The 27,977-nt window shown below is 45.1% G+C and overlaps 2 protein-coding genes across 6 annotated transcripts in view; both read left to right on the top strand.

Annotated features, from left to right (window-relative positions):
- The window catches only part of LOC149342481 (PHD finger protein 20-like), a 35,004-nt gene that overhangs the window by 2,913 nt on the left and 4,114 nt on the right, over window positions 1-27,977 (top strand). Inside the window, exons 2-17 of one of the 5 annotated variants that reach the window (XM_089544875.1) lie at window positions 121-286; window positions 2,281-2,365; window positions 2,490-2,581; window positions 4,633-4,882; window positions 6,392-6,531; window positions 6,987-7,062; window positions 9,354-9,431; window positions 9,904-9,951; window positions 13,146-13,592; window positions 14,263-14,721; window positions 15,312-15,445; window positions 16,277-16,379; window positions 17,205-17,255; window positions 18,718-18,916; window positions 22,600-22,873; window positions 24,699-25,023. In XM_089544875.1, coding sequence (XP_089401001.1) covers window positions 121-286; window positions 2,281-2,365; window positions 2,490-2,581; window positions 4,633-4,882; window positions 6,392-6,531; window positions 6,987-7,062; window positions 9,354-9,431; window positions 9,904-9,951; window positions 13,146-13,592; window positions 14,263-14,721; window positions 15,312-15,445; window positions 16,277-16,379; window positions 17,205-17,255; window positions 18,718-18,916; window positions 22,600-22,873; window positions 24,699-25,023 — 2,927 coding nt within the window. The remainder of the gene's footprint in view (window positions 1-120; window positions 287-2,280; window positions 2,366-2,489; window positions 2,582-4,632; window positions 4,883-6,391; window positions 6,532-6,986; window positions 7,063-9,353; window positions 9,432-9,903; window positions 9,952-13,145; window positions 13,593-14,262; window positions 14,722-15,311; window positions 15,446-16,276; window positions 16,380-17,204; window positions 17,256-18,717; window positions 18,917-22,599; window positions 22,874-24,698; window positions 25,024-27,977) is intronic. The other 4 variants (XM_089544878.1, XM_089544876.1, XM_089544877.1 and 1 more) reach the window with 4 other exon arrangements.
- Window positions 18,988-22,053, top strand: LOC149342482 (uncharacterized). Its single transcript, XM_089544880.1, has one exon. It carries the CDS (start codon window positions 20,062-20,064, stop codon window positions 21,991-21,993), a length of 1,932 nt encoding a protein of 643 aa, XP_089401006.1. The 5' UTR covers window positions 18,988-20,061; the 3' UTR covers window positions 21,994-22,053.

Below are 27,977 nucleotides of genomic sequence, written 5' to 3'. Positions count from 1 at the left end.
ACATACTTTCTGAAACACACTACCACCATATCCGGTCAGGTGGCATATGTTCAGCTGTGCTGAGGAGTGACATGGCCCAACATCACAGTAATTTAATTGCCACTCTTTGTTCTCATCCAGGTATGCTGCTAAGATTGTGAGCGTTGATGAAGAGGATGGCGACGTGCTTATTCACTTCGAGGGTTGGAGTTCTCGCTACGATGAGTGGCTTCCAATGGATAGTCCGCGGCTGCGGCTCGCGGCTCACCACACACGCAAGGAAGTGAAGGCCCATTCCAAAAAATCAGTGAGCACTGGTTGACGTTTACACTCGCCCTTATTGTTTTCCTTCCCCACCTTTGACGTGCTGGTTGGCTAACACTTCACTCACACATGTGCTTATTGCCAGTTTTGTTTATTTAAGAATCAATACATTTTGATGTGGTCTTCTGACCATTGATCAAATTTTGTACGGTTTTTCAACAGTGCAAGATTGTCTCAGTTTGGTATGTTGATGGTTTATCGTTTAAGGGGTTTAACGTCCCAAAGCGACTCAGGCTATGGGAGACGCCGTAGCGAAGGGCTCCGGAAATTTCAGCCATCTGGGGTTCTTTAACTTGCACTGACATCACACAGTACATGGGCCTCTAAAATTTCGAAATTTCAGTGCACTTGAAAAGAAGTTATGCTCGGCTTGTGCAACACATTGCGGTTTGCAAAACATATTGCGAGTTGAGATCAATAATTTCTCGCGCATTTTTACTGTGGAAGGGTGTCGGTCATCCTTATGAATCCACACATAATTGAATAGACCCTTCATCTTATTTCTTTGGAGGAGAAATTCTAGAGGCCCGTGTACTGTGCGATGTCAGTGCACGTTAAAGAACTCCAGGTGGTCGAAATTTCTGGAGCCCTCCACTACGGCGTCCCTCATAGCCTTAGTCGCTTTGGGACGTTAAACCCCATAAACCAAACCAAACCTTCATCTTATTTAACTCCCTTGTCATTGTCAGCCGCCCCCCTATGTCCATTGCAGGACAAAGGCCTCTCCCATTGACTTCCAAATAACCCTCACTTTCACCAGCTACGGTCATTCTATCCCTGCGAATTTCCAAATCTTGTCCACCCACCTGACTTTTTGCTACTTTCCATCCCTTCACCCAGTGACGTCAGGGGGCTTTTGTGTCTGAGCATTCTCACTGGGCATGCCCAGGTAACATGGGCGGGATGGAGCTAGAAGGAGTGCAGTCCCGGCCTGTTTTCTTTTCTTATTTTTTTTTCTTGAACTTCGTCTTGTTTGAGTTGAAGGAGATGAGGAGGAACATCACTTTTACTCTTTTCACAGCATTACAAAAACGTGAGCACAAGGAAGAGAAGCTGCACAGGGTGCATACTTGCAACATTGGAATTCTGCAAGCCTGCTGTCCTTGTATTAGTTCTGTTTCAAGGCGGCCGCTGCAGTGGCTCAGTGGTTATGGCACTCAGCTGCTGACCCGAAAGACGTGGGATCGATCCCGGCCACGGTGGTCGAATTTTTATGGAGGCGAAATTCTAGAGGCCCGCATACTGTGCGATGCCAATGCACGTTAAGGAACCCCAGGTGGTAGAAATTTCCGGAGCCCTTCACTACGGCGTCTGTCATAGCCTGAGTCGCTTTGGGACTTTAAGCCCCCACAGACCATCTGTTTCAAAGCTCTGTTTGGTGCACAAAACTGACTGTTGGTGGTGTTGTAGCACCTGCTTTGGGCTGTTGTTGACAGCTTGTGGGACCAGTGGAAAATTTGTTGGTTTATGATTGTTTCCTGGGCGTTAACTGAAAACTTGCCTTTTAGTTTTTTTATGTAGAATATTCTGGTTATACACTCATTTTTGTCAAATTTTGCTTCTCTTCTGAAGCTGTAATTTTCCACCTTTTTTGTTCTTTTTTCAATGTTGTCATCAACAAAAGTCTTCTTTTTTATCTATATATGACCATTGCACCATTAAAATCAGTTTGGCTTGTCATTGTTATCCCAAATGATATTGTTTAGTCACAGTGCTGGGACACTTAATGTGTTGCTTGTAAGGCAATAGTACAGCTTGCATGCTTAGTGCCCTGTCTTGTGTACAGAAAGTGTAGAAGGCTGTCATTGAACATGACAGTTAAGATGGGAGGAAAAATAGGGATCAGGAACCATTTATTTTTTTTTTTGCATTAATTTATGTATGCAGCAATGTGTAGCTTTTTTTTTTTTTTGTAATGAATTGTTTAATGTTGTTCAACACCTGGTGAAATGTACTTTACTTGGAATTCTTCAATAGGAATACAAGAAAGGGGAAGAGGTGCTGGCACGCTGGGGCGACCGCAAAAAGTACCCAGCAAAAATTTTGGAGGTAAATGAAGGAGGTACCGTATGGTCATTTTTTCTACTATATATGTTTCATAGTTACCTAATTATTATAGTTATTCTGATTTGCAAGTGTGCTATCGCTATAAAGGTGAGATAACCTGGTCGTGTTGCTTGTTACAGGAACTTACTCTGTACTTTTTTATGATGGGATTGTGAAGACTCTGAAGGCTATCAAGGTGGAGAAGATGCCCAGTGATCAGAAAGGCAGTGTGGTAAGTCTTTCTTTGGTGGCTTATTCTGCATGACCTTATCTTGGCATCTCCCTTCGCACCGGCCATCAGCAGCAAGTGTCACGACCTCGCGCCCGCACCGCTACATTTTCTTCATCATTCTTCCCCCGCACTGCGAACGACTGGAACGGCCTTCCCCAAGAACTTGCTGCTGTCAAATGCCAATCTTTGTTCCTGGAGAGAATCGCGCGTGTACTTGCTGAGTGAAAATCTTATATTTATATAACTAACCACTTATCCGTTACTTATTCTGTTTTTCATTTCTGTGTGCCCCACCCCTTATGTAATACCCTCTCACGAGGGTCTTTAAGGTAATGAAGTGAAGTGAAACTGGCGGTGAGCTGTAGCACGAGAAAAAAAAAATCTGCAGGTCCTTTCTAATTTGAGCAGTAGAAGCAAATTGGTTCTTGTTTCCAGATCCCATTGTGTAATGACTGGCTGCATTGCTAAGGTCAAATGTGCCATGTCCTTATTCACATGCGTATATATCTACTTTTTGTGTTTGCAGTGGAGAGATGCTATCATTCATGGTGTGAATGGCACTGTGTGGTTCCATTTTTAGTGGCTTGTCACACGTTGCTAGTGATAGAACTGTGTTTGTCACTATTGTGACAATCTGGGGCAGAAAGCAGGCACTTGGTGTCCGTGATGAGTTGGAAGCTCAAAGGAATTGCTGACAGGAATACACGGATAGGCTCTAACTTGCAACCTAAGTTTATTGCAAGATGCAGACAATTTATGCAGGACAATTTGGTTCTCATTTCTAAAAAAAAAGTTTGTTGACATTGAATGAACTTGCCTAGTAACCAGGTTACAAGGCATAGTAACCTGGTAGTACTGAAGGCTTCTAAGTTGAAAACTTTGATGATATTGCGGAATACTTTGAATTGTCTAGCGGGTGCTCCCGCCATGTCACGGTTGTGTTTGCATTGTTACTTGGAGAAGCTTCATCAGAGTTGATTGCAAAATTAGCATGTTTATTATGTTTATGACTTCCAAAATGAACAGCTAGCAGCAGATTTATCTGCAATGCAAACTGGGTGCTGAGCAGGCGGAAACGCTTCTGAAGAGGGCATAGATGTAACTTCCGACTACAATGTGAGTGGCAAGGAGGGAGCCCCTTTCATCCCTTGCAACGCCTGAAGAAAATCATGAGCTGAGTAGTGCTGCCCTAGCCCCCGCATGTTATTGGCCGTAAAGCATATTCTGCACAAGCTGTAGGGTTGCTTGACCTTCATGTCATAGAACGAGCTACTCAATCTGTGCTGCTCATTCATCTTATCGCATTTCAACAAGAATCTGCACATCAATATCAATGGCTCGTTTTTTTTTTCCTTCTTCTTCCTTCCTCTAGACAGAAAGCTGCAAATTTACTAGTCCTGCATGACAAGTTTTGTTTTGAATGACTCCTCATATTTTGTTAGTTTCTTTTTTTATGCGAAAGTACCTCATGCTACTTCTCTCCACCACTTCTGTCAAATTTCCCAATTTTTTGTCCTTGCATGATCATTATTGTCAAGTTACATATGGCACAGTATGACCTAGTTTAGTTTAACTAAACTAAACAGTATGACCATATATGTTAAATGTGCTGCTCGACCTCAGAGCATGCTTTTTAATAGTGTAGGGGTTAATATGCCATAAAACAAGCACTACAGTCATGGGATGGGTCACTATAAAGGGGCATGTTAGCTTTAGTCCTTAGACAGCACTCTCTCCATCATCATCATCATTAGGATTGCCGTCAGCTTTACTTGGCACTTTTGAGCTGAAGAATAATCAGGTTTTGGTGCAGAGAGGGGTGTTTCACTAAACCACAAAATGTTGGCTAAGCCACAAACTGTAGCTGTCACTTTTTATTTCCAAATATTTCATTATTTCATTTAATTCTGATTGGCTACAGTGATAACAGTAAATTGTGTTTTTGTGCTGTCAGCAAGCACTGTTGTAGCATTTACGATACCATATTTTGCACATTGTTATTGGTGCGTCCACATAATGTGCAACCTCATGTGTCTGTGGTAATGGTACAGGTGTTTCCTCGGGCACCTCAAAAAGAATTTGAAAGCAAGCGTCAGCGTGACTCGTCAAGTGACTCTTCGAAGAAGGGTCATGCCAAACATGGGGAGCAACGGAAATTGTCCCAGGAGTCTAGGAAGCCGCATTCTGAGGCCGGGAAGGTACAAGCATCCATGGACACCAAGAAGACCGGTGACAAGGCAGCCAAATCCCGGCCGCCCAAGCAGAGCTCCAAGTCAGAGAGCAGAAGGCAGGAAAAGAGGGGTATGTTCTCATGTGCCCGTAGCCTTGAGTGGTGTCATGTCAGTTATATGAACATTGGCTGAGTGTCATGAAAGTAAGAATGGGCAGAGTACAGGCGTTGTGGCCTGGTCTCAAGGGTCCCTGGTTTACTAGTTAGACTCTTGGAGGCAGCAACCACAGCTTGTGTGCGGCAGAGCCCCGTTATTTCGGAATACTAGCAAAATTTGAACCCACCGACGCTACTTCGTGTCCAGAGCCGACAACCCACTGGCTTGGCTGCGTACAGTAACGTAGTGCATGTGATTACTGTGCTTGCACAACTGAGCAAACTTGTAGTTAGGTTCATAAACTCTTTTGGCCATAGCCACCTCAACCTAAATATGTGAAGATAAGGCAGCAATGAACCCTAGGAGGCACACGGTAATGCCTAAACCTTGGACAAGGAAAAATGATGCTCTGTGAAGCGAGGACTGTGTACTTATGACACGGTGCTTCAGTGTTGACTCTTTCATCGTTTTATCTGTGATTTTTGTCTTTCCATTTTCATTTCCCTTCTTAACGTTTCCCAGTCATGGTGTAAACAATGCCAGCCATTCTTGGTCTTCAATGCGTGAATGAAGTACAGTCAAGCCCACTTATAACAATATTCAAGTGCCATGGAAATACCATTGTTATAACCAATAATTGTTATAACAGGGTTGTGCCAAAAAAAAGAAAGAAAGGATGACAAACTTCAGAGCATTTATTGACAGTAAATACCCAGAGGGGTTTGATTATTCTAATGCCTGTAAAAGCTCGTTAAATCGAACTTCAGGGAACCGGAACAATGTTCATTGTTCACCGATGACCAAAGCACCGCCATTACTGCGCCACCGGGAGCTTTGCGCACCTCCACGTCACAGGAATCAAGCCGGCTTTTTGGAAGCTATTCTTATGGGAAATTCAAGAAGCATGCAGAACCAAGGGTGCGGTGACAGCTGACAAGAGAAAAACCGCGCTGGCTGCATGCACGCGCGCTGCACTGACTGATTAGGGGTACGCATGGCGTGCGTAGCCAATGCAGCAGCTCTCCTCACGCGATGACGCCTGCCTCTTTTGCTTTCGTGGCGTTGCTGCGCCAGCTTAGTCCATTGGTCGGCCCCACACATGCACGCTTTTGTGTTGTAAGCATGGTTTTGCTGGTGTGGTTGTAGCATTTCTTTTCTTTTTCTGTAATGGTTGACACTCAATTACCAGATTTAATTGTTATGACAGCATTGCTATAAGCAGTTTATTTTACCATAGAACACATGGCAAAGCTGATGGTGCCATGACCGACCATTGTTATATCCAATATATTGTTATAACCAGTATTGTTATAAGTGGACTTGACTGTACTGTGCTGTGACCAGGGTAGTGTGAGGAGCCGTAGTGAGTTATGTTAACTTGTCATGCTTTAGGTCCCTTTCCAACTAAGTGAGCTAGAAACGCCAAAACTGCCCATGCCTTCAGAGATGTGTCACGCCAGGGATGGTTTTTATTCTCTTGCAGAGGCCAGTGCTTCGCCTGCCACAAGCACCTCAAGCACCTCCTCACAGTCCAAGAAGAAAATACTCCTTGTAGGAGGTAAATTTATGGCCAAGAAGGCTAACCACCCAGAAACACCGACAAGCTCCAAGCGCAGAAGCGACGTAAGTGTCTAATTTAGTGGCGTTTTGTGCAGCCCACGTTGGTACTTTTGAGGAACTGTCCAGGAACAGGGTTATTGACCACGTTAAGAAAAACGGTGTGCGGAATTCTGGTTCTCTCTCTTTGAAGAGCTCAGCTTGCAGAGCGTGCTCTTAAGGGTCCCCGAGGTCGGGCCTTTCAGTGAAACTGCCCTTTAAAAGAACTATTGTCATGCGACAGGAGTCGCAAAAGATGAGTTGAAAGAGGAGAAACAAAGTTGCTTCAAGGGTCTCTCTAACTGCATATCTCCATGGCACTGCTGCCTCTTCATGCGAAGCTTTGTGAAGCAATCAGACGTCCTTAATGACTAGCCTTTGTAGTTTGGCTTTGGGCCATCTTCATTTGAACCATGGCTGCTTACCTGCCAGATACCATCTGGTGAAATGACGCTGACATCTTCATGCCGGTCTCTTTGCAGAATAAGCGTAAAGCAAGCCTCACTGGAGATGAATCTTCACCGAAGCGGGAGAGAAAGGGTTCAATCATAGGAAGAGGTAACGTGTTTCCATGCTGGTTTTGTTGCCTGTAATTTTTGCGCTCTTTTGCATGTTTTCTTCTTTCAAATGATGCGTTAGACATTATAATTCATAAACCACCATGTGGTTTTCCCCTAGGAGCGCTAAAATAATTGGTTACTGAATTTCTTGACACTATTTCACTTTTGATTTCGTCAGCCGAATGATGGCTGTGATGCATAAGGAGGTTTTGGTAACGTGAGGCACAAAAAAATCTGCAGCGTTACCACCAGCTCATGGAACAGGCTGTCTTAAACATTGTAGTGAATTAAAACTATGTATAGGCAATTTTAATGCAGTTTTTTTATGCCTCGCGTGATCTAAGCACTCTTAACATGTCACAGCCATTGTACTATTGATGAAACTGAAACACATGAGAGAATAAATTCAGCTATAAATTGTTTAGGGGCATTGGCAAATACCAGGTGGTGATCCATGTATTCTGATGTCATATGGTGATGTCATATGCATCAATACAGAGAAGGAAATCATGCAACTAAAATTGGATGTCTGTTGTCGTTTAAAGCATGAAACAGAGCATTAAGTACTTTCTGGGTAAATTCTTGTTCGCTTGTATGATGTAGCTCACTTATAAATTATTTATAAGTCTGCCTTTTCTGATGCAGTAATGGCTTGCGAATTCAAACTTCACGGGACCAGACGAAGTGTCAGAATTGTGCGAAGTTCGAATTACGGAAAGGCCGTGAAAACACTGTCTAGAACTGCTTAGCCCGCGGTAAATTTATTTAGTAAAAGACTGAGTAATGCTCGCCTTCAGTAGAGATGAGAATGGCGTGAAAGGGCTATTCTTCACATTTCCATCAACGCGTTATTGCGTGCATACTGTCGGTAGTGTCGAAGCAGGACTGCTCCAAACTGGTAAGGGCCCCTTCGGCACCCTTCACGGTGTGACGCAGTATAGCAGTGGAGCTCCGTCGCAAGCGGCTGCATTACGTGTGAGGATGCTTCACCACGCAAAGAGCAAACACTACGGTACGAGCACACAGTTTCGGCGCAGTGAAAAAAACCGCACAGGTGGAAGCGAAGGAAACGCGCAGTAGCGCATTCAGCGTCTGGGCAGCGCACAGCTGGGGTCAATTTACCGGCTCATTCAAGGCCACTAGCCGCCATCACCATGGGCTGGAGCAAACAAAGCTCAGCAAAATAATACCAAAACTATGCTGTCCGACAGCTCCCGGAGACTGGGCCATCTATTCATCAACATGTCTACCATTGCATGCATGTCGGAAATGCACGGGACATTCTGCAACATGCAATTAAGGTTTGAGCAGGGCTATTTTGACAATCGCTTGCTGTGCGAGACCCATAGTATTCGAATTTTCGGGAGTCTGACACGATAGACTTGAGTGGGTGTTCGAATTATCCGGATTTTCTAATGAATGGTAGTTAAAGTAACAAGCTTTTACTGTAACTATTCTGACCGAAATGCTGCATCCAGTACTTAGTAAAGCCCCATTGATGCGCTTTTCCGGTTGTTAACATCATGAAATTCATATGCCTGTAGTGCCCATGGAATCTCATGTACAGGCGCGGACAAAAGTAAACAGGGCACGCAACTGTCTTCGAATATTTTTCACTCGTCACCTAATTGAAGTTATCAGCAGTGGTACGCACATGCTGGTAGCGGAGGTTGGTGGGCTTTCTTGTAGACAAACAACTCTTCTTCATTACCAATGGAGAAAGCATGATTGTACTTCGAACGCAATAGCGTGCTCCGTTTACTTATGGCTGCGCCTGTACAGTAGTGGACAAAGTATTATGGTGCACACTTCGGCGTTTGACCATTTCTCACGCATTACGTAAAGAAGATACGAAAATGTTTTGTGTTTATAGGCGAGCGCACCAGCATTACTTGCTAGCCTACATATAGAGTGCATCTCCTTAATTTCACTAGGTAAGACGTGAGTAGTTTATTCGCCAAAGCGTGCTCTGTATTATTGTGGCTGCAACTGCACTACATGCATTCTTCCTTGGTGCATTGTTATTTGTTGCCATTACTGCATGTTATGGTGCTATTCAGTTGTGGAAAAAAAAAAAAGGAAACGGTGGCACTGCAGTGAAAACAAAGGTAAAATGTTGGTTGGATCACATAATTGTATGTGTGTGCAAACACTGAAACACATTCACATATAGGAGTGCAGCGCCATGTTACAACATTCTTGCCACTTCAGTTTAGCTGACCCTGCTCTGTTTGCTTTCTCACTGGGGCTTCCTGCTCTGCTAATTGCATGCAATGCTTTCATTAACAGATTTTACAGATGGTAGTTTTCGTACTTCACTCGACCTTACACATTCCAGTGCAAGTCAAGATTACTATGGATCCACTGGTAGGACACTGTTTCTATTTTTGTCCCCTTTTATTTTCAGGGCCACTGCATACTCCTAGCCTTACTATGGCACATTTGTGTGGGAAAAGTAGCCTTCCATTTGGCCCATTTGGGAATTCTGTGACAGCATTTGTTTTTTAGAGCCATTGGCTTGTGTGTTGCGTATTTTTGGTGAAGAAAGTTATTATTGTCCAACATTATGCTCATTGTCCTGGTCAAGCTGAAATTGTGCAAATAAAGCTTTCTTTTGGAGCAAAATCTTGTCTACGCAGTTCAGTGAGCCTTCTGCCTGACAATTTATTAGAGCTCTGAGTGCATGCGCATTGCGCTGAGAATCTTAAATTTGTGTGGGTGCCTTGCGGTCGTATACAAGTGGTCCTTTTTTTATTATTGTTATTATTATCATTATTATAAAGTGCTCTTTAACTGACTCCCCTTTTTCTCTCTCTTTTTTTCTTTTTAACCTGCCAAGGTTTAGAGGTGTCAGCACCTGCACAGTATACACCAGATGGCAGACGCAGTAAGCCCTTGTCTTCTTCGCACTGTCACTCTGCTTAACATCTGCTAGCAAGCACACCCACACAATTGCATGCCCAACTTTGAAGAGTTTGCATTGACCAGGGAATTGGTTCATGAAGAGTGGAATCTCGATGATATGGTCACTGATGATATGAATTTCGCTATGATGTGAATTTGTAAAGTTACGCAGCTGAAGTGCATTGTGTACAGTGAGCAAACTTTCTGGTGTTCCAAACACTACGGTGGCTAAATGAGTGAGTGCGCCTACCGGAAAGGCTCAGAGTGCAGTTCCGCACGCCTCCATTTCGTGATGACATAAATTGTGCAGTTCTCCGCCTAGCTCCCACATGCGGCTCATCTTCCATTCGTCCTTATCGCATTTTACATTTTGCTGGTGTCAGTTTTGGCTCACTTATTGCGTTACTTAATGCGTTGAGTGTCACTAGAAACAGTGGCTAGAACATGCATTGGCTACATTTGGCGACGAAACGGTCTGGCTACGAGACGGGGGCACATTATTTTCATCAGTTTCTGTCAGCTCTCGTGCAGTACTACTCACAGCAGGCCCCATGCTCTGTGAAGAGACCTAAATTTCTTTATGTTTGTGCCTCAGTATCCTCACTTGTTGAAGAAATGCGAGCTTGCTCTCTATCGGGCTGACAGTAATTTTCAAAAAATCAATTTTTTTGGCCATTTTTCGGGATTTCAAAGCAGCACCCCCCCCCCCTTAAACATCAGCGCTGCCACGATCGCCAGTCATGTAGTGTGCATCACAAAAATTGGCAGCGGCTTAGCTCTGGCTAAGCCTGGACATACAAGCGAAAAGCTGCAGTTATGCTTTGTTTGACGTCATGGCTGTCGCAGTTCGGGCACCATGCACTGGGAGCGCCACGATAACTGTGTAGGCAAGCGCGTTATATAGCCCTCCTTCCGCATGCGTAGTAACTGTGGTAAACATGCGGCTGCAAGTAGCGTCATACGAGGAAGCCGAGCGTGCGCCGATGCACACTCTGTAAACACGCGCAGAGCGCGCGAACGACGGCGAAGGTCGACCGGCGGAGCTGCACTCGGCGGCGGCTCCGCCGACCACGTGCGCCTCTCTGTGACGTCGTGCGGCGAACTCACGCATGCACCACTCTTGCTAAAATTGATCACGGCGCACGCCAGACCCGGTGTTGACTAACCTAGGGAAGCTTTTCGCTTCAAAAACAGACCGGTAGCACATTTCCATGAGACCACTCGCACAGCCACATATCAGTAACGCCGCAGTCGTGCAGTATATGCCATGAGAAGCTGCAAGTAAATTTTGTCAGCCGTGAATAGATTTGCTTGAGTGCACTTGTGCTTCAGCATGCTGATTTTGTTTGTAGGGATTTTTTTGTTTTTTCTTGTAATGAATTTTGGATGGTGCAAATATTTTTTCGCAGCCCCTAGTGGTCTGTATCATCGAGGTTCTGCTTAGTAGGTGTATGCACAATGCCCCTGCATGCGTGAACTAGCCAAGCCATCTGTCAAAGTATTCATCTTGAAGCAAATATTTAACTAATGTTTTCAATCTGAAATCATAACTGTGCATGTACTAATGCTGTCTAATGCTAGTTCAGTCCACTTGCCGGAATATATTGGGGGTTATAGCCCTCCAATATATGCTGATAAGTGGGCCACCTCCAGTATGTACAATTTATAGAGTTGTAGAGCAGAAATTTACAGAATGTGGAAGTCTTAAAAAAGTCACTGCCAAACTCATATGGCTAATTTAAATATGACAACTCTTAAGTGGTTATCATGGAGCCTACAATTCGACAGCTGTTACAAGGTTGCATGCCACATGCTTTGCCTTGAAGCTTCAGATGGAATATAGGAAGAATATGAGTGGCGTCACACCTGTGTTGTATCCGGAATGCCATTCATTTCTCATTGACCATTTCATTGCATTTCACGCCTCCAACGTTATGATGAAAGTGTAGTTGTCACTCTTGAGTTTTGACGTGTCAATGTCGCCTTGCCTTAGCAAGCTCATGCAGTCTAGAGCTTGCTCTTCCAACAAGTACTACCGCTTTGGTCAAATCTTCGGGCCATAGAGTTCACTCCTGAACCATTTAACGGTGCATTTGCTCCAGCCCTGAAACTCCATATTTCTGGACCGTGGGTACAAATCTCAACCTAATTCCTCTAGACTTCTCGAGCAAGCATCAATGATGCCACAAGCACCGAGCTGAAAGGCTCGGGAGAACCACCTGTGCCCTGAAGACTTGTCCGGGGCTGTATTTGCATTTAGGCAACATTATATGAAGACGTGAAAAAAAAATGCAAGGTTCTTGTAGGGACCAGCTGAAATTCTTATGCTTTATATGCATTACAAATTTACACTTCGTTTCTAGATGTTAGTTACTTGAGTGTGCTAAGCCAGGTGTTCTCAACCTGGGTTCTGCGGAACCCCCGAGTTTCGTGGGCTGCTCTTGTGGGTTCCACGAGCACCCACATTAGCCATTTTCTCTTTTCGGTTATGGGTGCATGCAGACCAGACGCAGTATATGTTTTCGTTATAGGGACACCGAGGTTGAATAAAAGTTGACCTGTATCAACAGGGTATCGTGACAGACCAAAAACGGCTTTTGTAAGCTACGACCCCCTACCCTCCCCCCAAAAAAGTATACAGATGTCACCATCACCGGCCGATTTTTGAAGTGAAACGCAAGCGTTGACAGCTATTTTTGGGCGCGGATCCCAGAAGCTATACTATGCCACCGTTCACTTCAAAACGGTGGCAACCCATTCTTTTATTTGCTAAGGATGTCACGAGTTTGAATCTACTGATAGGAAGAATTTTAAATTCAGTTTCCTCGTTGATCAATACATCAAATGCACATATTGAAGGCCGTTTAGGTTCCTTGAGGCAAAAAAGCTTGAGACCCCTGTGCTGAACCCACAGAAAGACGTTATGATAATTGTTAATTGTTATTACATTTTGTGTTTACTAATTCTAGAGGCCCGTGTACTGTGCGATGTCAGTGCACATTAAAGAACCCCGGTGGCTGAAATTTCTGGAGCCCTTCACTACGGCGTCTCTCATAGCCTGAGTCGCTTTGGGACATTAAACCCCCATAAATCATAATTGCTTGGCATAGCCTTAGATATATAAGCGATTGCTGGCCTGGTGGTTTGTCTTGGTGTTATACCTGTTCCATTGAACAGTTGCCCCCAAGGAGTTCATCATCGAGGAGGACCACAACCACTTCAAGTGCCATTTTGAGGGGTGCAATAAGAGCTTCCGCAAGGAACCACTCCTGGCCTCGCACCTCAAGCACTACCATGGGGGAAAACCAACCGCAGCTTCGCATATGACAACAGTGTCTGATGGCATCCTCCTGGGATCGCCTTTTAGCAGCCCTGGCCCGGCTTCTTCTGACACTTTGGAACCAGAAGAGCCAATGGTACAAATCATCAAGCCAGAGCCTCCATTAGACACCTACCTGCATGAGACTGGGCTGCAAGACTCAAGCGAGGCCCATCCCAAATGTGACGAGGAAAACATGCCAGCTGCCGACGAGGAGATGGCATCTACCAGTGTGGCAGCTGTCCTGCCAGCTGAAATCAAGCAGGAGCCATCAGCAGCGCTGGAGGAAGGGATGACTGATGCAGGTAGCTAGCCGTGGTTTCGAGGGTGGTCTGATTGGGTGTGGATTGTTTTGTTTTTTTTGACGGCATTGAGCCAATGCTTGATAGTAAACTGAAGGGAGGACTCCTGTTGCTGATGCTAAAATGGAGCGATTAGAACAGCATTGGGTAGAGAAGCCTTGAAAGCATGAGAGGTATCATATTTGCATGAGTACAACGCGACGCAAGGGGAAAGTTCAAGTTTTCGGGAAAAAAGAAAGGAAAACAAATTTTGCAGGTACACACGTGAAACCATTGCTGTCAAGGCAGAAAGATGTTTCAGTGCCGTGTTGTTGCTTGAAGAGCTGGCATGATGTCCTGCGCTGCATGGAAATGGGTGGAAATCTGGCGCACAAACCCGAGACTGCATTTCTGCATTAAATATGTTGTCACATTGTTGCGCTGTTCTCCTTTCCACCTTCTCTGTCTGTTAGAAAACTGATTGGCAGATTTGCACCTCTCATTTTAGAGGCCTATTTTATACCATTTCTCCAAACCTCTAGGCTTCCCTTGTTTTTGTTGGTTCGAGTTCTTCTTCTTTGTTTCAATGATTGGTCTGTTAAGAGCTTCTTTTGAGTGTTCTTTCTGGGATGTTTGTTGCATCTTTTCTTAGCTAAAAAGTGCATCCATGGCCTTTCTTGTTGGCACTGCACAGTTCCACCCATTGCTGAGCAGCAGCAGCAACAACAGCAACAACTACCAGCAGAGCAGGTACCAGCAGCGCCACCAGGCCAGCCAGCGGTGCCAGAGCAGTCCCTTGCTGTGCCAACAGGATCCGGTGCCGTCGAAGGACAGGGCGCAGCAGTGGCCACTGTCGCTCCAGCCACTGCTGCTGCTGCTCCCGCAGCTGCCCTCGCCAAGCCACGACGCATGCGCTTCATCCCCCATTTTACAAGCCTGGTGGAAGGCCGGGAGAAACGCAAGATAGCTAAGACGGAGAAGGCGCTCATTGCTGACATGGAGGCCGCGGCCAACCGCAGGACTTCAGCTGGGACCAGCAGTGATCGCAAGCGCAAGCGTACGTCGAGCACACGCAGCGACAAATCTGACGACGGCAGCAAGCGCAGTGCAGCTGTTAAGGAAGAAGGCCGCAAGGCGAGGGCTTCTGAAACGGGTGAGGGTTGGTTTTGTCTGTTGGGAACAAGGCCTGACTGGTGAGACAAGTAGAGGAAGACGAGTAGAAGATGATTGGCTGTGTGGAGGTGTTTGGTTCTGCCGTGCAGCTTGCCACTGCTCTTTGTCATTTTTTGCTATTTCACCACGACAAAACCTGGAAAAGCTTTTCATTGAAGGTACTATTTTTTTTTTTTCTGAACCTACAGCTCTCTCAGTATTAATGGTGTGCAGAGAGGTACAAGAGCAGGCCGGGTGGCAAACATGAAATGACTATGATGTTTCTGCATTCATACTTCAGGCTAAACATCTCAACTTTCTTTATTGTTATTATTATTGCTCTTGTTACTTTATACACTCATCCTCTCATGCAAAGAAGCCTTGCTTTTACTACTTAAGTATGAAGTGTTGGTATACTTCGAATTGTTTACATTATTTGGCTTTGGAGCCTGAAATTGCTTCTCTTAAAAACCGGTACCCTAGCAGTATACAGTTACTTTTTTCTTTCTTGTAGCATGCACTCTTTCTTCACTCGAATTTTTGCTGCCCACAGATTTTTGTGCTGAAGTATGCATATCCCCCTTTTTGCAGCCAAGGAAAGCCAAGGGCATGCACTTGAAAGCATGCCTGCAAGCGACCCCGGTGAAGCCCCTGTAGAAGTCAAGAGTGACGAAATTGTGATGTGTGTTTGCAACTGTGAAGAGGAAAGCGGTTTGATGATGCAGGTATGAGTGCTCTAGCAGCTCTTTCTAGTCCTTTTACTTTTTTTTTGAGGTCTATCATTTAACTTGGCTTTCTCATTACTTTTTTTGAGGTCTATCATTTAACTTGGCTTTCTCACGCACCATATGAAAGAAAATGTTAGTCATGCCACCCTTCTGACTTCTTGTGGCCTTTTGCATCACATGAAGAGGAGCTGCAGGATTTCTGATCATTATATATATACACTCATTTCTGCCCTTGGCTTCAGTGAATCTCTGCTTGTTTCAGACCGAAGCCATTAATTCTGCGGCCAGTAAAAGTTAGGATTGCTGCTAACAAAAGCATGTATGCACTAATTGTTTTTAACACGCTCTTTCTGATGAGTATAGCTTTAACTGAATAGTTTAAACTCATAGGGATAAGCAGTAGCTTAGTTCTTACTGTCCTTGAAAAGCAGCTGGGAAAAAAAAAATGTTGAGTGTCTATTTAGTTTCATGCGGTTAGCAGCAATCTGTTTTTTTCTGCATGCTGCTCATGTTATCAGTTCATGTATGTAATGCAGTGCATAATTTATTGTATTGTCGTCATCATGGATGAAACTAAACTTTAAGGGTATTTTGGAAAGACATGATCGCCCAGAAAACAAACACTGATGTACTGAGGAGGACAGAACGAGCACTGTTTTGTGATACGGTTAATTAGGGCTGTCAAGAGGTAATTAAAATTTTTTCTGAACTTTTGGAATCAGCCACAAATTTCTCTTTCAGCCTATTCATGCATTTTGTCAGGTTGCTGCAGCGCATCGCAGAGGTGTCACAATAAAGCTTGTGTGTTTTTGTTGTCCTTTTGAACAGTGTGAAGTATGCCTGACATGGCAGCATGGAGCATGCTTCAAAATTGAGGAGGAGAAAGATGTTCCAGACAAGTACATCTGCTACTTGTGTCTTCCACCTAAAGGTAAAATGTTCAAATGCCTTTTTAAGCTGTGCTTTTTTGGTGCCGTTAGTTCTGCTTTATTGCCACACGCACGCAAGGCTTAAGGCTGCTGCACATTGAAACAGCATGTGTAGGCTTAGAAACGCTGCGAATCTTTAGTAGACGCTGACGTATGGCTTGAGCTAATTTTGCACGTCTGTCGCTCATTTTTGCACTGTCGTGTCATTTGCAGGGCTCTTGTACAAAGTGTATATCTCATAGCGTGTACCAAGGGAAATCCATCCTAAGTTTTCTTTGAAAGGTTGTACTGCAGCATTATGGCTGCTGCTTTTGCAAACACTAGCTATCAATCTGGTTAATGCCGGCTCTAAGCCTCTTTGCCCTGTCAAAAACCCAAGAGCAGCCATGTCATCAAGTGCAAATGTGCAAAATCTGAAATACAGCTATCAGTGACCTTGGCGAAATGTTTTGTGCACAATCGGTATTGTTGCAGGTTACTCAAAGCCAGTCATGCACATGTGCTATCTTATTGGCTGCCTCTTTCTCTTTTATTTTGTTGCCAAAGCCTGCCTTTCTCTTTTTTCGTTATCCTTGGAAGATTCTGTGGTATTTATTGGCATTACTGTTCCACTCCCTCCTCTGTTTGCTATAGTCCTTGAAAGCTGTTGTAATCATAATTGGTGTCCTCCAAACTCCGAGAACTGACAGAAGTTGCTAGTTTATGTTCAACATGTGGCAGCTGTAGTTTTGTAGCCAGTTCGTTTGGTTTTTGCCGAATGAAGTGATTGGACAGCCCCTGCAGTCCTTTCTAAATTACGTGAAACCTTTGTTGATTCTCGTTTTTAGATAATGTGGACTTGCAGGCCGTGGCGGAGTGCAACCAAGATCATGACAAAGGTGTTTAATTTCTTTGATGCTTTCACTGCGCGCCTGTTTTTTTTTTTCATTTGTGAACTGGCGCTTTTATCGTATGGCTGCCACTGTTTTGCTTTTCTCTTAATGCTTCTGCCTGCAGTTAATCTGAAAGCATGTTTGTCTGGAAGCTGGCACCTTAAAGATCGAGCTGCATCTGAATTTTTTTCCCTTAAAATTTTTTTATTGCTTCAGTTTTTCTGCTTTTTTTTCCTTGCATAAACTATTATTTCTCGCAGTCATTGTTTTGTTTTTAAGGTACTCCTGAGTTCGAGTGGCTTGCATACAACATTTATGACCATTGTATGGGCTCACATAACCTTTGATTGTTTCTCAGATATTCTTAAATGCAAGGGATGCGTTTTTTTTTTCTTGCTCACTGATTATGACCTTGCTTGTTATATAACATTATATTAAAGTAACCAAGGTATTAAAGGTGCACTGAAGAGGAATCTGAACTAGTCTTTTTGCCGCGGGAACTCAATCTGCACGTTCCGAGCATTCTTAGAAATTTATTGCCCTGTGTGGCTGATTTTCCTAATTAAATCGAATTAACGTCCGACTCCCGCCTTTTTTCTTTAATTCTCCCTCGTACGGTGGGCGGAGTCTACCAACACGTGGAGTGCCTTTCAGCCAGTCCCGCGGCAGCTTGCCGCTCTGCCATCGGCGGAGTAATACGTAGTAGTCCGTAGAAGCAAATTGTCCGCGCGTATTTTTATTTCTGTGGGCTTATTTTGCGGTTATATTATCTGCGAATGAAACTATTTATTCACGGAAACCTAAAAAACAAAATAAAGCTAAAGCAAAGCCTCCACGGAGCTGGCTGCAAGGCACTCCACGCGTTGGTCGACTCCGCCCACCGTACGAGGGAGAATTAAAAAGAAAAGACGGGAGCGGGACGTTAATTCGATTTAATTAGGAAAATCAGCCACACAGGGCAATAAATCGCAGTTTCTAAGAATGCTCAGAACGTGTAGATTGAGTTCCCGCGGCAAAAAGACGAGTTCAGATTCCTCTTCAGTGCACCTTTAATGCTAATTCGTTTGACCTTGAAGCCGAATTTGTTTTTATACGTTTTATGTTTATTGTTGTGAGGCCATGCATCTGAAACAAAAATTTTGGTGGGAGCCGAGAACTTTGAACAGCTAACACATAAATATCTCGCATGGAAGGTTAACTGGCAGGAATTCCATTCCGCTCGGAGAAGCACTTGGATGACCACTATGCAGAACAGTTTGCTGTAGCACTTTTGTGGTGATTTTGGAAAGTTGTCCCAAACAGCATTGTGTTGTTTGTAGCTTGAGATGTAAATCTTTACATTTGCAGTTCAATTTTACATAGGCTGTGAACACATGTCCCCTTATGATTTGTTGAAGCGGTCTGACTTGTCTTTTCTCCCCCTTCCTCTGCGCCGTTTCCTTTTTTTTTTTTTTGCAATTCTGAGCAGGCATGCGAGAAAGTTCCCGGTTCAAGCAAGACCAAGAATGGTTCCAGCAGGGCAAAATGGCCTCCTTTGGCTTCCTCAAAGAGAGGCCAGCAAACCTCCCAAACCCAGAGCCCATCAAGGCTACTCATGACCTGATGTGCTCTATGCACAATGTTCGAGCCGTGCTGAACAGCATTACGCACAAGATCAACATGGCAAGGTGGGGACAATGTTCTAAAATAGTTCACACTGCAAGTACAACAATATTTGACAGCTGCACGTAAAGCGTATCCTCCTCGCGGTCTGTCCACATGTCACGTGCATTCTGTGATTGGATGCAATTACGAGAAGCAGTGGTTGTACAGAGGCTAGTTGATGTAGCATTTTGTTTGGTGAGAATGTTGTGTGCTGCTTAGAAAGTCATGTTCACAAATCAACATAAAGGGTAGGATAGGATGACATATACACTGGATGTCAGCAGGGCAAGGTGGTTCAGCGCTGAAGAAAACATATTAACTCTCGCTGTCTGTAAATAGGTAGGATGATTGCTATCAGTAATTGGCCATATTACTAATATGTGCATCGTGTCACATCTATTTGTGTACACTGTGTTGAGAAATGCGTGCCAAACTGCTGCATAAAGCTGTACTCTGCCTTTGTAGTTACTTGGCTGGCTTTTTTATTAGTAGTATTTTCTTTTTGCTATTTTTTTTTTTTCAGCTCCGTGTGGACAGGTTTGTTTTCTCTCTTGGAAAAAAATAGCCAAAGACAGCTGTGTGTGTGTGTGCCTTTTGTCTATTCTATCCACTGATCTTTGTTACAGTTTCTGCCATTACCAGTGAATGACTGGTAAACATTCGCCCTCTTTTAAGGGGGGACACGGGTCTTTCGGGCCGAAAAATGCCGAAAAAATCGGTTTTCTGAAAATGTTATTTTCGAAATCAGCAGCTATCTATCTACCTATCTGTTAAATTTCTCACCTCTAAGTCCAGTATTTTGGTCATAATACCAATTTATATAATCCGCGTCGCCATAATCTGAGCTGAAATCTGCGCCGAAACGGCAGTTTTCCGCGATGCGTAGCGTCCGTTCCATGCGCGGCACCGTAGACATCTTGGTTGCATTTGAAAGAGCCGCCTTTTGCCTTCAATTTCCCGCCAGTGCTGCTTCTTTTCGCCCGTTGGTTGGCGAGAAAATACCAAAAAAAAAAAGGTGGCACTCGAAATCCTATTGGCTGTCGCGGCGCACGTGACACCTGGTCGTCATCTGATTGGCGGAGCTGGCTGGCAGCGTCTGCTCGGCGCGCCCGAGCCGCGGGGAGACGCGTCTTTGTGCCTGACCGTGCAGTACACGAAACGCGCTACGATGCCTGGTTCCGCTCGCAAGGTGCATTCAAAGCAAAAATTTGGTGCCAAGAAAAGGAAGAAGTCGCTCATCGATAACTTCAAGAGGCGCCATGCTCCAACTGTGCGCGCCGACAGTGACGAGACTCCTGCGCCGAGCGATCGAGTCGGCGAGGCTGCGCAGCTAGGCCTAAGTCGCTCCGAAGCACGGGAAGCCGCTAGCGGCAGCGCCCGCATCCGCCGCGATACAGTGATGCTCGAGCCGTCAGATTTGCTTGAAAGGAATATGAAAACTAAAAAAAAACTCCAGGAACTCGCCTCAACTCCAGCGACGAAGAGGAAGTCTGCTTGTTTCCGCGACGACAGCTCGGCGGACTGTCCGCGCGACGAGGCAAGCTTCACGATCGTTTGCCTCGAATCGCTCAACAGTGCGATGCAACAAGTGAAGTGTAAAACGTGCGGCGGCGACGACGTTAGCTTCGCAAAAGGTGAGCGGGAATACGGCCTCGCCGTTAAACTTCTTCTTCAGTGCGCAAACTGCGGGGACACATCGTCTACATGGAGTTCGCCGCGGGTATGTGGCAGTCAGAAAGCCAATCCTTTCGTCGTGAATGTGCTCGCTGCGCGTGCAATGCAGAGCACTGGGAACCAGCAGACAGCTCTGAATGACATTTTCTCGTCACTCAACATATCCCATCGCGGTCTTCACACTAAAACGTGGCAAGGCTACGTGAAGAAAAAGTTGACGCCTGCAGCAGCCCGTGCGGCCAAAGAAGTGACTGAAGAGAGTGCGTGGTCAGTTCGAGAACTTTATAATGAACTCGATTTTGGGAACGCCGGCAATATCGCAGTGTCATACGACGGTACTTGGATGACACGCGGCCACACATCCCACATAGGTGTGGGCACCGTCATCGAACTTTTTACAGGACTCGTGCTTGATTACGTTGTGTTGTGCAACTTCTGTGCCGGCTGCGAGCGAGGTCCGAAAGAAGATGACCCATCTTACCAGTCCTGGAGGGCTGGGCACCTATGCCAAAAAAACACCGAAAAAAAGGCTGGAGAGATGGAGGTTGAGGCAGCTGTTATACTTTTTGAAAGGTCTTTGGAGAAGTATGGGCTTCGCTATACGACAATGCTTTCAGATGGTGACAGTCGGGCCTTTCTAGCAGTGCAAGAGGCTGATGTGTATGGATACATCAAAGTGCAGAAGGAAGACTGTATCAACCACGTACAGAAACGTATGGGAACAGCCCTGCGTACTTTGTTGTCTAAGCACAAAGGTACCGAGAACCTTGGAGGCAAGGGGAAATTGACAGGCAACCTGATCACAAAACTAAGTTCCTATTATGCCTGGGCTTTGAAATCTCATAATGGAGATGTAGAAGCAACTCAGAAGGCTGTGATGGCCACCTACCATCACATTACCTCTACTGATGAGGTACCAAACCACAGCCTCTGCCCATTGGGACTGGACTCTTGGTGCCGACACAATGCGGCAGCAGCCCGAGGGGAACCTGCTCCAAAGCACCGCTACAATATGCCACCTCATGTTTCTAAAGCTCTGCTCCCTGTTTATGAGCGGCTGTCGGAAAGGAAGCTGTTGGAGCGGTGCCATAGGGGTAAAACCCAAAACAGTAACGAGAGCCTTCATTCCCTAATATGGGCCTTGGCACCCAAGGAGCGCCACGCATCAAAGTTTACTGTTGAAGCTGCCGTGGCAGAGGCAGTGATGCGGTTTAATGCAGGCAGCGAAAAAACGTCTGCAGCGATATTAAAGGAGCTAGGCCTCAATACGAACGCAAGGGGCACAAAAAGAATGGCCGAGAAGGACCAGCGCCGAGAGCAAAAATGTGCTCGAAAACATTCCATTGCTGAGAATGTTCAAGGAGTCCTCAGGAAGCGGCACCTGGACAGTAGGAAGCAGAAGGACTACATCCCTGGAGGCTACTAGCCATTTCCTGTTGTAAAAATCTCACTGCACCTGCAAATATTTATTAAACTGTCTCTTGCTTGTTTTTTGCACTTTTCTCAAAATGCATATTGTCGACTACTAGCAGTCTTGCGGCCTTGATATCTCGGCAACCAGGTCACATAGAACTGAAATTTTTTTTGCAATGGAAAGCCTAATGTATGCTGTGTGAAATGTTGGGAGCAGATTTCTTCATTTTAACCTTAAAAATTAATTGTTTTGATTAATTTACTGTTACTTGGTACACACATTTTGTATGATGAAGTTCAGAAGGCTGTAAAAAGATTAATAATTGACATATCAAAAAACTGCTCTCAACATTTCACAATTCACTCTTCTGGCTATCTAACCATGCCTTGCAATCAATTTTTGATGAAGCCATTATTTTGTCATTTGGGCCTCAAACAATGGACATTAATTGTTAATTATCTGGAAATCTAATTGGCCTAAAGTAAAAAGAAATGCATATTTGAAATCAGCATAAAAAATTAAGCAAGTCTGTGCATTCTCATTAAAATCTGTCAAAAAACAAAGAAAATAGCTTTAAGACCAGTGTCCCCCCTTAAGCATTGCATCTTTATCTTTCAGTGAAAAAAACCATCCTGACCTGAGGCACTTCACTAATCCATGGGTGAAAAGAAATTTTGCCAGCGAAGCATTGGCGTCTCTCGGGAAGCAAGATGTTCCACCTAGCAGTTCTGGCGGAGACTTGTCAAGGGCAGGTGGGAATATGCACCTGTCAACTTATGACCATGCCTACTTTGCACCCGAAAAGGACGGAGCCCCAGAGCTGGGCAAAGAAGCGCCAGACGTCATTGTCAGCACCGGCGGTGACAGCAGCGCAGGCGACCTTCTGGTGCAGGTAACAGACAGCTGCGAACTGCCTCTAATTCACTTGTTTTGCTTGCAGTTATTTCTGCAAACATTTTAATTTCTAGACATTTTCCTTTTCCCCGCTCTTATCAGTGCATCCCCACAGATGCCATGCTTGCCATTCCAATAGAACTTTAGTAACGTGATGTTAGTGTAAAGTGGTGCGGCCTGCCTGTCTAACTTCTTTGCTGTATTTTTTATTGCACTAGCACTTATAGTGGCCATTCCCCGCATTTAGCTGTCCGTCCGACCGTCCATCTGAATGAATGTGAGCCCGGACTCACAACTCGGATAATGATCTGAACATGAATCCGGACTCACTCATGACTCAGATCATGATTTGAATGTGAGTCCGGGCTCACTCACAACTCGGGTCATGACTGGACTCGCTCACGACTTGATCATGATTTGAAATGAGCCTAAGTGAGCCCGACTGGGTCCGCCTGCCTATGGATGCAGTAGCACAGGTGTGAATGTGGCGGTGGCGAGGTGTTTATGAGAAGAATGTGCTTGGAAGCCTGTGTTTTTGAAGCTGCTTGACTTATATGCAGACTTTTTGTTGCTGTTGTTGTTAAGGTTGGAACGGGAATGGGGGACGTGCAGGAATCAGTTGTTTGTAAATTAAAACTGCATGCTGCCTGCACCACAAATATAATGCTGGCAGTGTGCCAAGATTACATGCTGTTGTACCTTAGGAATTCAAAAGTTAGCAAAGGCTGGGATAAGTTCGAAAATATTGCAGAAAGAAGCACCAACACAAACAAATGCAACAGAGTGACACAGACAACTGCTTGTCCATGTCACACTTTTGCGTTTGTTTGTGTTGATGCTTCTTTCTGTAACACGCATCTAATAGCTCTGCAAAAACTTTTACTTGAATACCTTTCTTGTACAGTGAGCCTTTTTTGTGTTTCCTATGGCACAACTGTCTGCCCTCGTTGCCAACATCACATAAATGCTCGTCTCTGTCACCCTTTTGTGTTTGTTCGTGTTGGTGCCTCTTTCTGTAACATGCACCAACTAGCCCAGCAAAAAAGTTCTACTTGAATTGCAAAATATTCCTAGTCCCATATTTTTCTGTGCTGCCATGGTGGTGGATAAAGCAGACAGCTACTGTTTACATACGATCATGCTCAGTATGATGTAAAGCACACAGAACAATGATGAAGCTAGTTCTTAAATTCTAACTGTGCAGAGCCATGGCAGTTGTTTAGCGTTTAGGTGACTGTTGCACATTTCCTTTATTGCCCGGCACCCTGTCTTTTGTTGTTGCTTTCATTGCCTCTGCTGTCTGCCCTATAACATGTAAGGCTGTTACCCCACCTTCCCATTTTGCTTGCAGATTGGTCCACTGAGTTAGTTACGCAAATGAAAACACCAAGCCAACGTTGCTGTACCATCTGTTTGCTTGTTGGGACAGTTTGCAGAGCTATTATCTTGTCTTATATTTTGCTGCTGTGGCGATCGCAAGTACATAGCATTTGTGGCTGTTCAGGGTGGAAAACACTATTGCAATGCAATAACTGCATTGAGTAAAACCTCAAGCTCTTAGACTTTAAACCACTCATCACATTCCATTGTGCTTGCAACAGTGGCTTCATTCAAATTTGATGAAGCCTTGTGCTTGAGATTTTTTTGCTTTATCTTTCGTGTGCTTGAAGTCCACTGTGGTACAAATAGATTCGTTAATGTAGTCAGGAAGCCTGATGTTTTGTTGCAGTGTGGCTCAGAGTTATAATTTGTGTATATTTTCTGGACCCAGAACTGCTTGTCAGCCAAACAGAACTGCTAGTCTGTTGCATTTTTCTTCGCAGGATATGGCCATGGAGGCCTTTGAAGTGGGTTGCATCGAAGAAGTTGTCAACAAGGGCGAGGAGCTGGATGTCATCGGTGGCGAAGAGGAGATCACTCTTGTCGGAACCGAAGAAGACGGCAAGGGTGGCAGCAGTGCAGCCCCGGTCGAGACATCCGCGGTCTCCTCTTCGAAGAGCACGGCGGCAGTCAGGCATGCCAACGGCACAGAGGCAGGAGAGAGCAGCCTGGATGTGGAAGCGTGCAAGGTGAACCTGTTGCACCATGCCCTTGACCTGCAGGACCAGCTGGAAGAAAGAATGAACGCCATGGAGGAACAGCTCAGAGGTGAGGGCAGCAGCAGCTTCCTCTCCCCATGGGGCACTGCGTTCTTGGATGCGCAAACAAGACCTGAAAAAATGCAGGCTAGTTTAAAGTTAGTGCAGTTAGAGTTATCACCGACTAGGTACCGTATTTACCCAATTCCAACGCGCACCTAATTTACGGCACCAAAAAAAAAAATTTTTCAAGCCCCGATTCTAACGCGCGCCCGATATAGGTAATGAAAAAAAAAACTACAAGCCCCGCTTCTAACGTGCATGTGACTTCCAGGAATGAAAATAATTTGCAACCGTTTTTATATTTTAAGGAGAGATGCGGGTGAAAAACCGCGATTTTTTTCGATAAAGTCGATTTTGTATTTTCTTGCGTTTTGTATTCCCCCAAGCCTCTTCTCTTATGTATATAAAAAAAAAATCAAAGCCGATAATCAATGGGAAGTTAGTAAAAAAATGCAATTAAAGCACTCGCGGTGTCTCGCGAAAGTGCGAATTTGACCGAATTTCGGGAACGCGGCATATAGCTCCACGGCGTCGCCCGCTCTTGAATTTTCGCGGGGAAGTAGGCCTCCCCCTCTTCTACCAGAAGCCGCTTCGGCAGCGGCGCATTCTTGATAAAAATACGAAAAAGATCGTTTCCCGCCCGAGTCGAGAGTCGCGACTGGCCCTTCAAATCACGTGGTACAATCGGAGCCCTTCCATTGGCTACGAGCATTCCACCGCACGGTCGGACGCAGACGCTCTTCCTTCGTTCTGCCGCCACCGAGACGTGAACCAACGCTTCTGCCCGGGTTTTTCTCCTTTCTCCATTGTGGATGTGACTGAGAAACGAGATTTTCGTTCACGCAAGTTCCTGACAAAGCATCAGTATAAAGGAAGACGCCCCAAGCGCAAGCGGAGAGCTCCGGTGACGGGAGGTTCGTCTGCTGCTAGGCGTAACTGCGGCAACGGCGATGCACCATTTGGATCCTTCAAGCTTCTTGCGGAGCATCCATGACTTCGTCAGTGCATCTGAGCGAAAGATAAAGATGTTCGACGGCCAAAACAAGCGTAAAAACGAGCTCGGAAGCGCTGTTATCTGTGAGATCGGCATGATGCACGACCTCGTCAGCGGCGCGGCGTGCCCCGCCTGCAGACGATGTTATCTCTCTGTCAGAGAATCGGCCGCAAAACAGAAAGGACTCTCATCTTTTTTGGAACTTTACCGCCGAAATGACGGGTTTCCGACAACCGTTGTTTCATCAACATATTCTTCGAGCCACGTATCTCGATCGTGCAAAGGCAGTGATGAGGCGTCCGCCCGAGGCAGTGCACGGGATACCGTCGCCGTGAACGTGGTCCGTAGTCACTGAGCAGGCGACCTTTGACAAGCGCCACACCGGTTGAAAACGGCTTTTGCGACGCAGAAAACGACGAGCAAACGTGCTCCCATGGTTGCCAGCAGTTAGTGAGCTCCCACATCTAATAATAGCGATGACGATGGGCAGCTATGGGGCAGTTTCGGTTTGCACTCGAATCCAACGCGCATGCGATTTTGAGACGTATTTTCCCCGAAAAAAGGTGCGCGTTGGAATTGGGTAAATACGGTAATTTGTGACTGCCTCACACTGTTCCTCCAGAACAAAGGAATAGAGACCAATTGTTGATGCCTTTCCTGTTGTGTGAACAAAATGCTAATCACAAGATGAAATTAAAACCTTAAGCATTTTGATGTCTCTGTCTTGTTAAGTATAGTTAAACGTAAAAGTGTTGATTTTGTTTGCTGCTGCAACTGCTTACTGGACTAATACAGAACCCTGCAGGTCAGGTGTTTTCAAATGGGCTCCGCACAACCTTGTCACAATTACGCTTCCACAGTACTCTCACATATACTGTTTTGCAGTGCAGCTAGTCATTAATTTATGATGTAATTAATTATAAATAAATTATAATTACAAATTTGTTTTTTTTTTTGTGGTGGTATTTTCAAAGGAAAAATCCTCCTTAATTGTGTTCTCTTTATTGCACTATCAGTGTTCATACTGGCGTTTAAACCAGAAGTGCACAAGGAGGTGTTTTTAAGAGCTACCTGCCAATTTATAGCCAGCCATTCCAGGACAACACGTAGAGAGCAGTACATGTCTTCAATAATTAACTGGTAGCTTGAAGTGTGTACAGTGACTATAGTAGCCCGTTGAGCTTAGCCTAGAAGGTAGTTTATAGGAAGGCTTGCCATAATGGCGTACTGCAGTCGAATCCCGCTACAACGAAATTCACAGGGCCCGCGAAAAATTTCATTGAAATGGAAACATTGTTGACGTGAAATCAAACCCCAGTCGAACCCACGTATGACGAACCTGAAAGCTGCGCAGATTGCGTTCGTAGTATTCGAGGTTTGTAGTTAGTGGACTTCGTAAAAAGCCCGACCGTACTGGCATTAAATTTCTTGGAAAAGTTCGTTATGCATATCGACTTCGATATTAGACCATTTCATGACACTGTTCGATCTTTCCAGAGTGGTCATGCGCATGTTCCTTGCCGAGGCTTAGATGCTTACAATCTGCTTCAAGAACATGAAATAAGATAACTAATTGTGGTTAAAGCATTCAAGCAAGCTAGTGGCAGGTCGGCCTCCTTGTCGTCGTCATCAGATTCTTGGAAGTCGAGGAGTGCTCGTACTTCTCGTACAGTGGCTTCACCAGTGTGTGGTTTTGCGATGCCAGGCGAAATCATGTCCGGCCATCTATGCATCAACAACACGTTGCTACAAATCCACATGTCTAATCACACGGATGTTCAGCGACATCCTTGAGCTTTTATTGTCCCATAAACCATGTCTTATGGAACGAATTCCCGACGCAGTCCGCCGTCAGTCCCATCCACGTGGCCTTAATCGCATCCACAATGGCGAACAAAGATATCCGAACCGTAACGTCGCCACCTGGTTTGTCAACTGCTATCGGCATGCGCTTGGTGATGTGGCAA

The sequence above is a fragment of the Amblyomma mixtum genome, chromosome 5 (genome assembly GCF_055824585.1).
Source record: "Amblyomma mixtum isolate Tamu chromosome 5, ASM5582458v1, whole genome shotgun sequence".
Classification (NCBI taxonomy): Eukaryota; Metazoa; Arthropoda; class Arachnida; order Ixodida; family Ixodidae; genus Amblyomma; species Amblyomma mixtum.
The sequence above is the reverse complement of the archived record's forward strand: the minus strand, read 5'-3'. Positions and strand labels throughout refer to the sequence as shown.

Bases quoted from the DNA above. Each gene is read 5' to 3' on its own strand.
- LOC149342482 (XM_089544880.1), top strand. From the start codon at position 20,062: ATGCCTGGTTCCGCTCGCAAGGTGCATTCAAAGCAAAAATTTGGTGCC.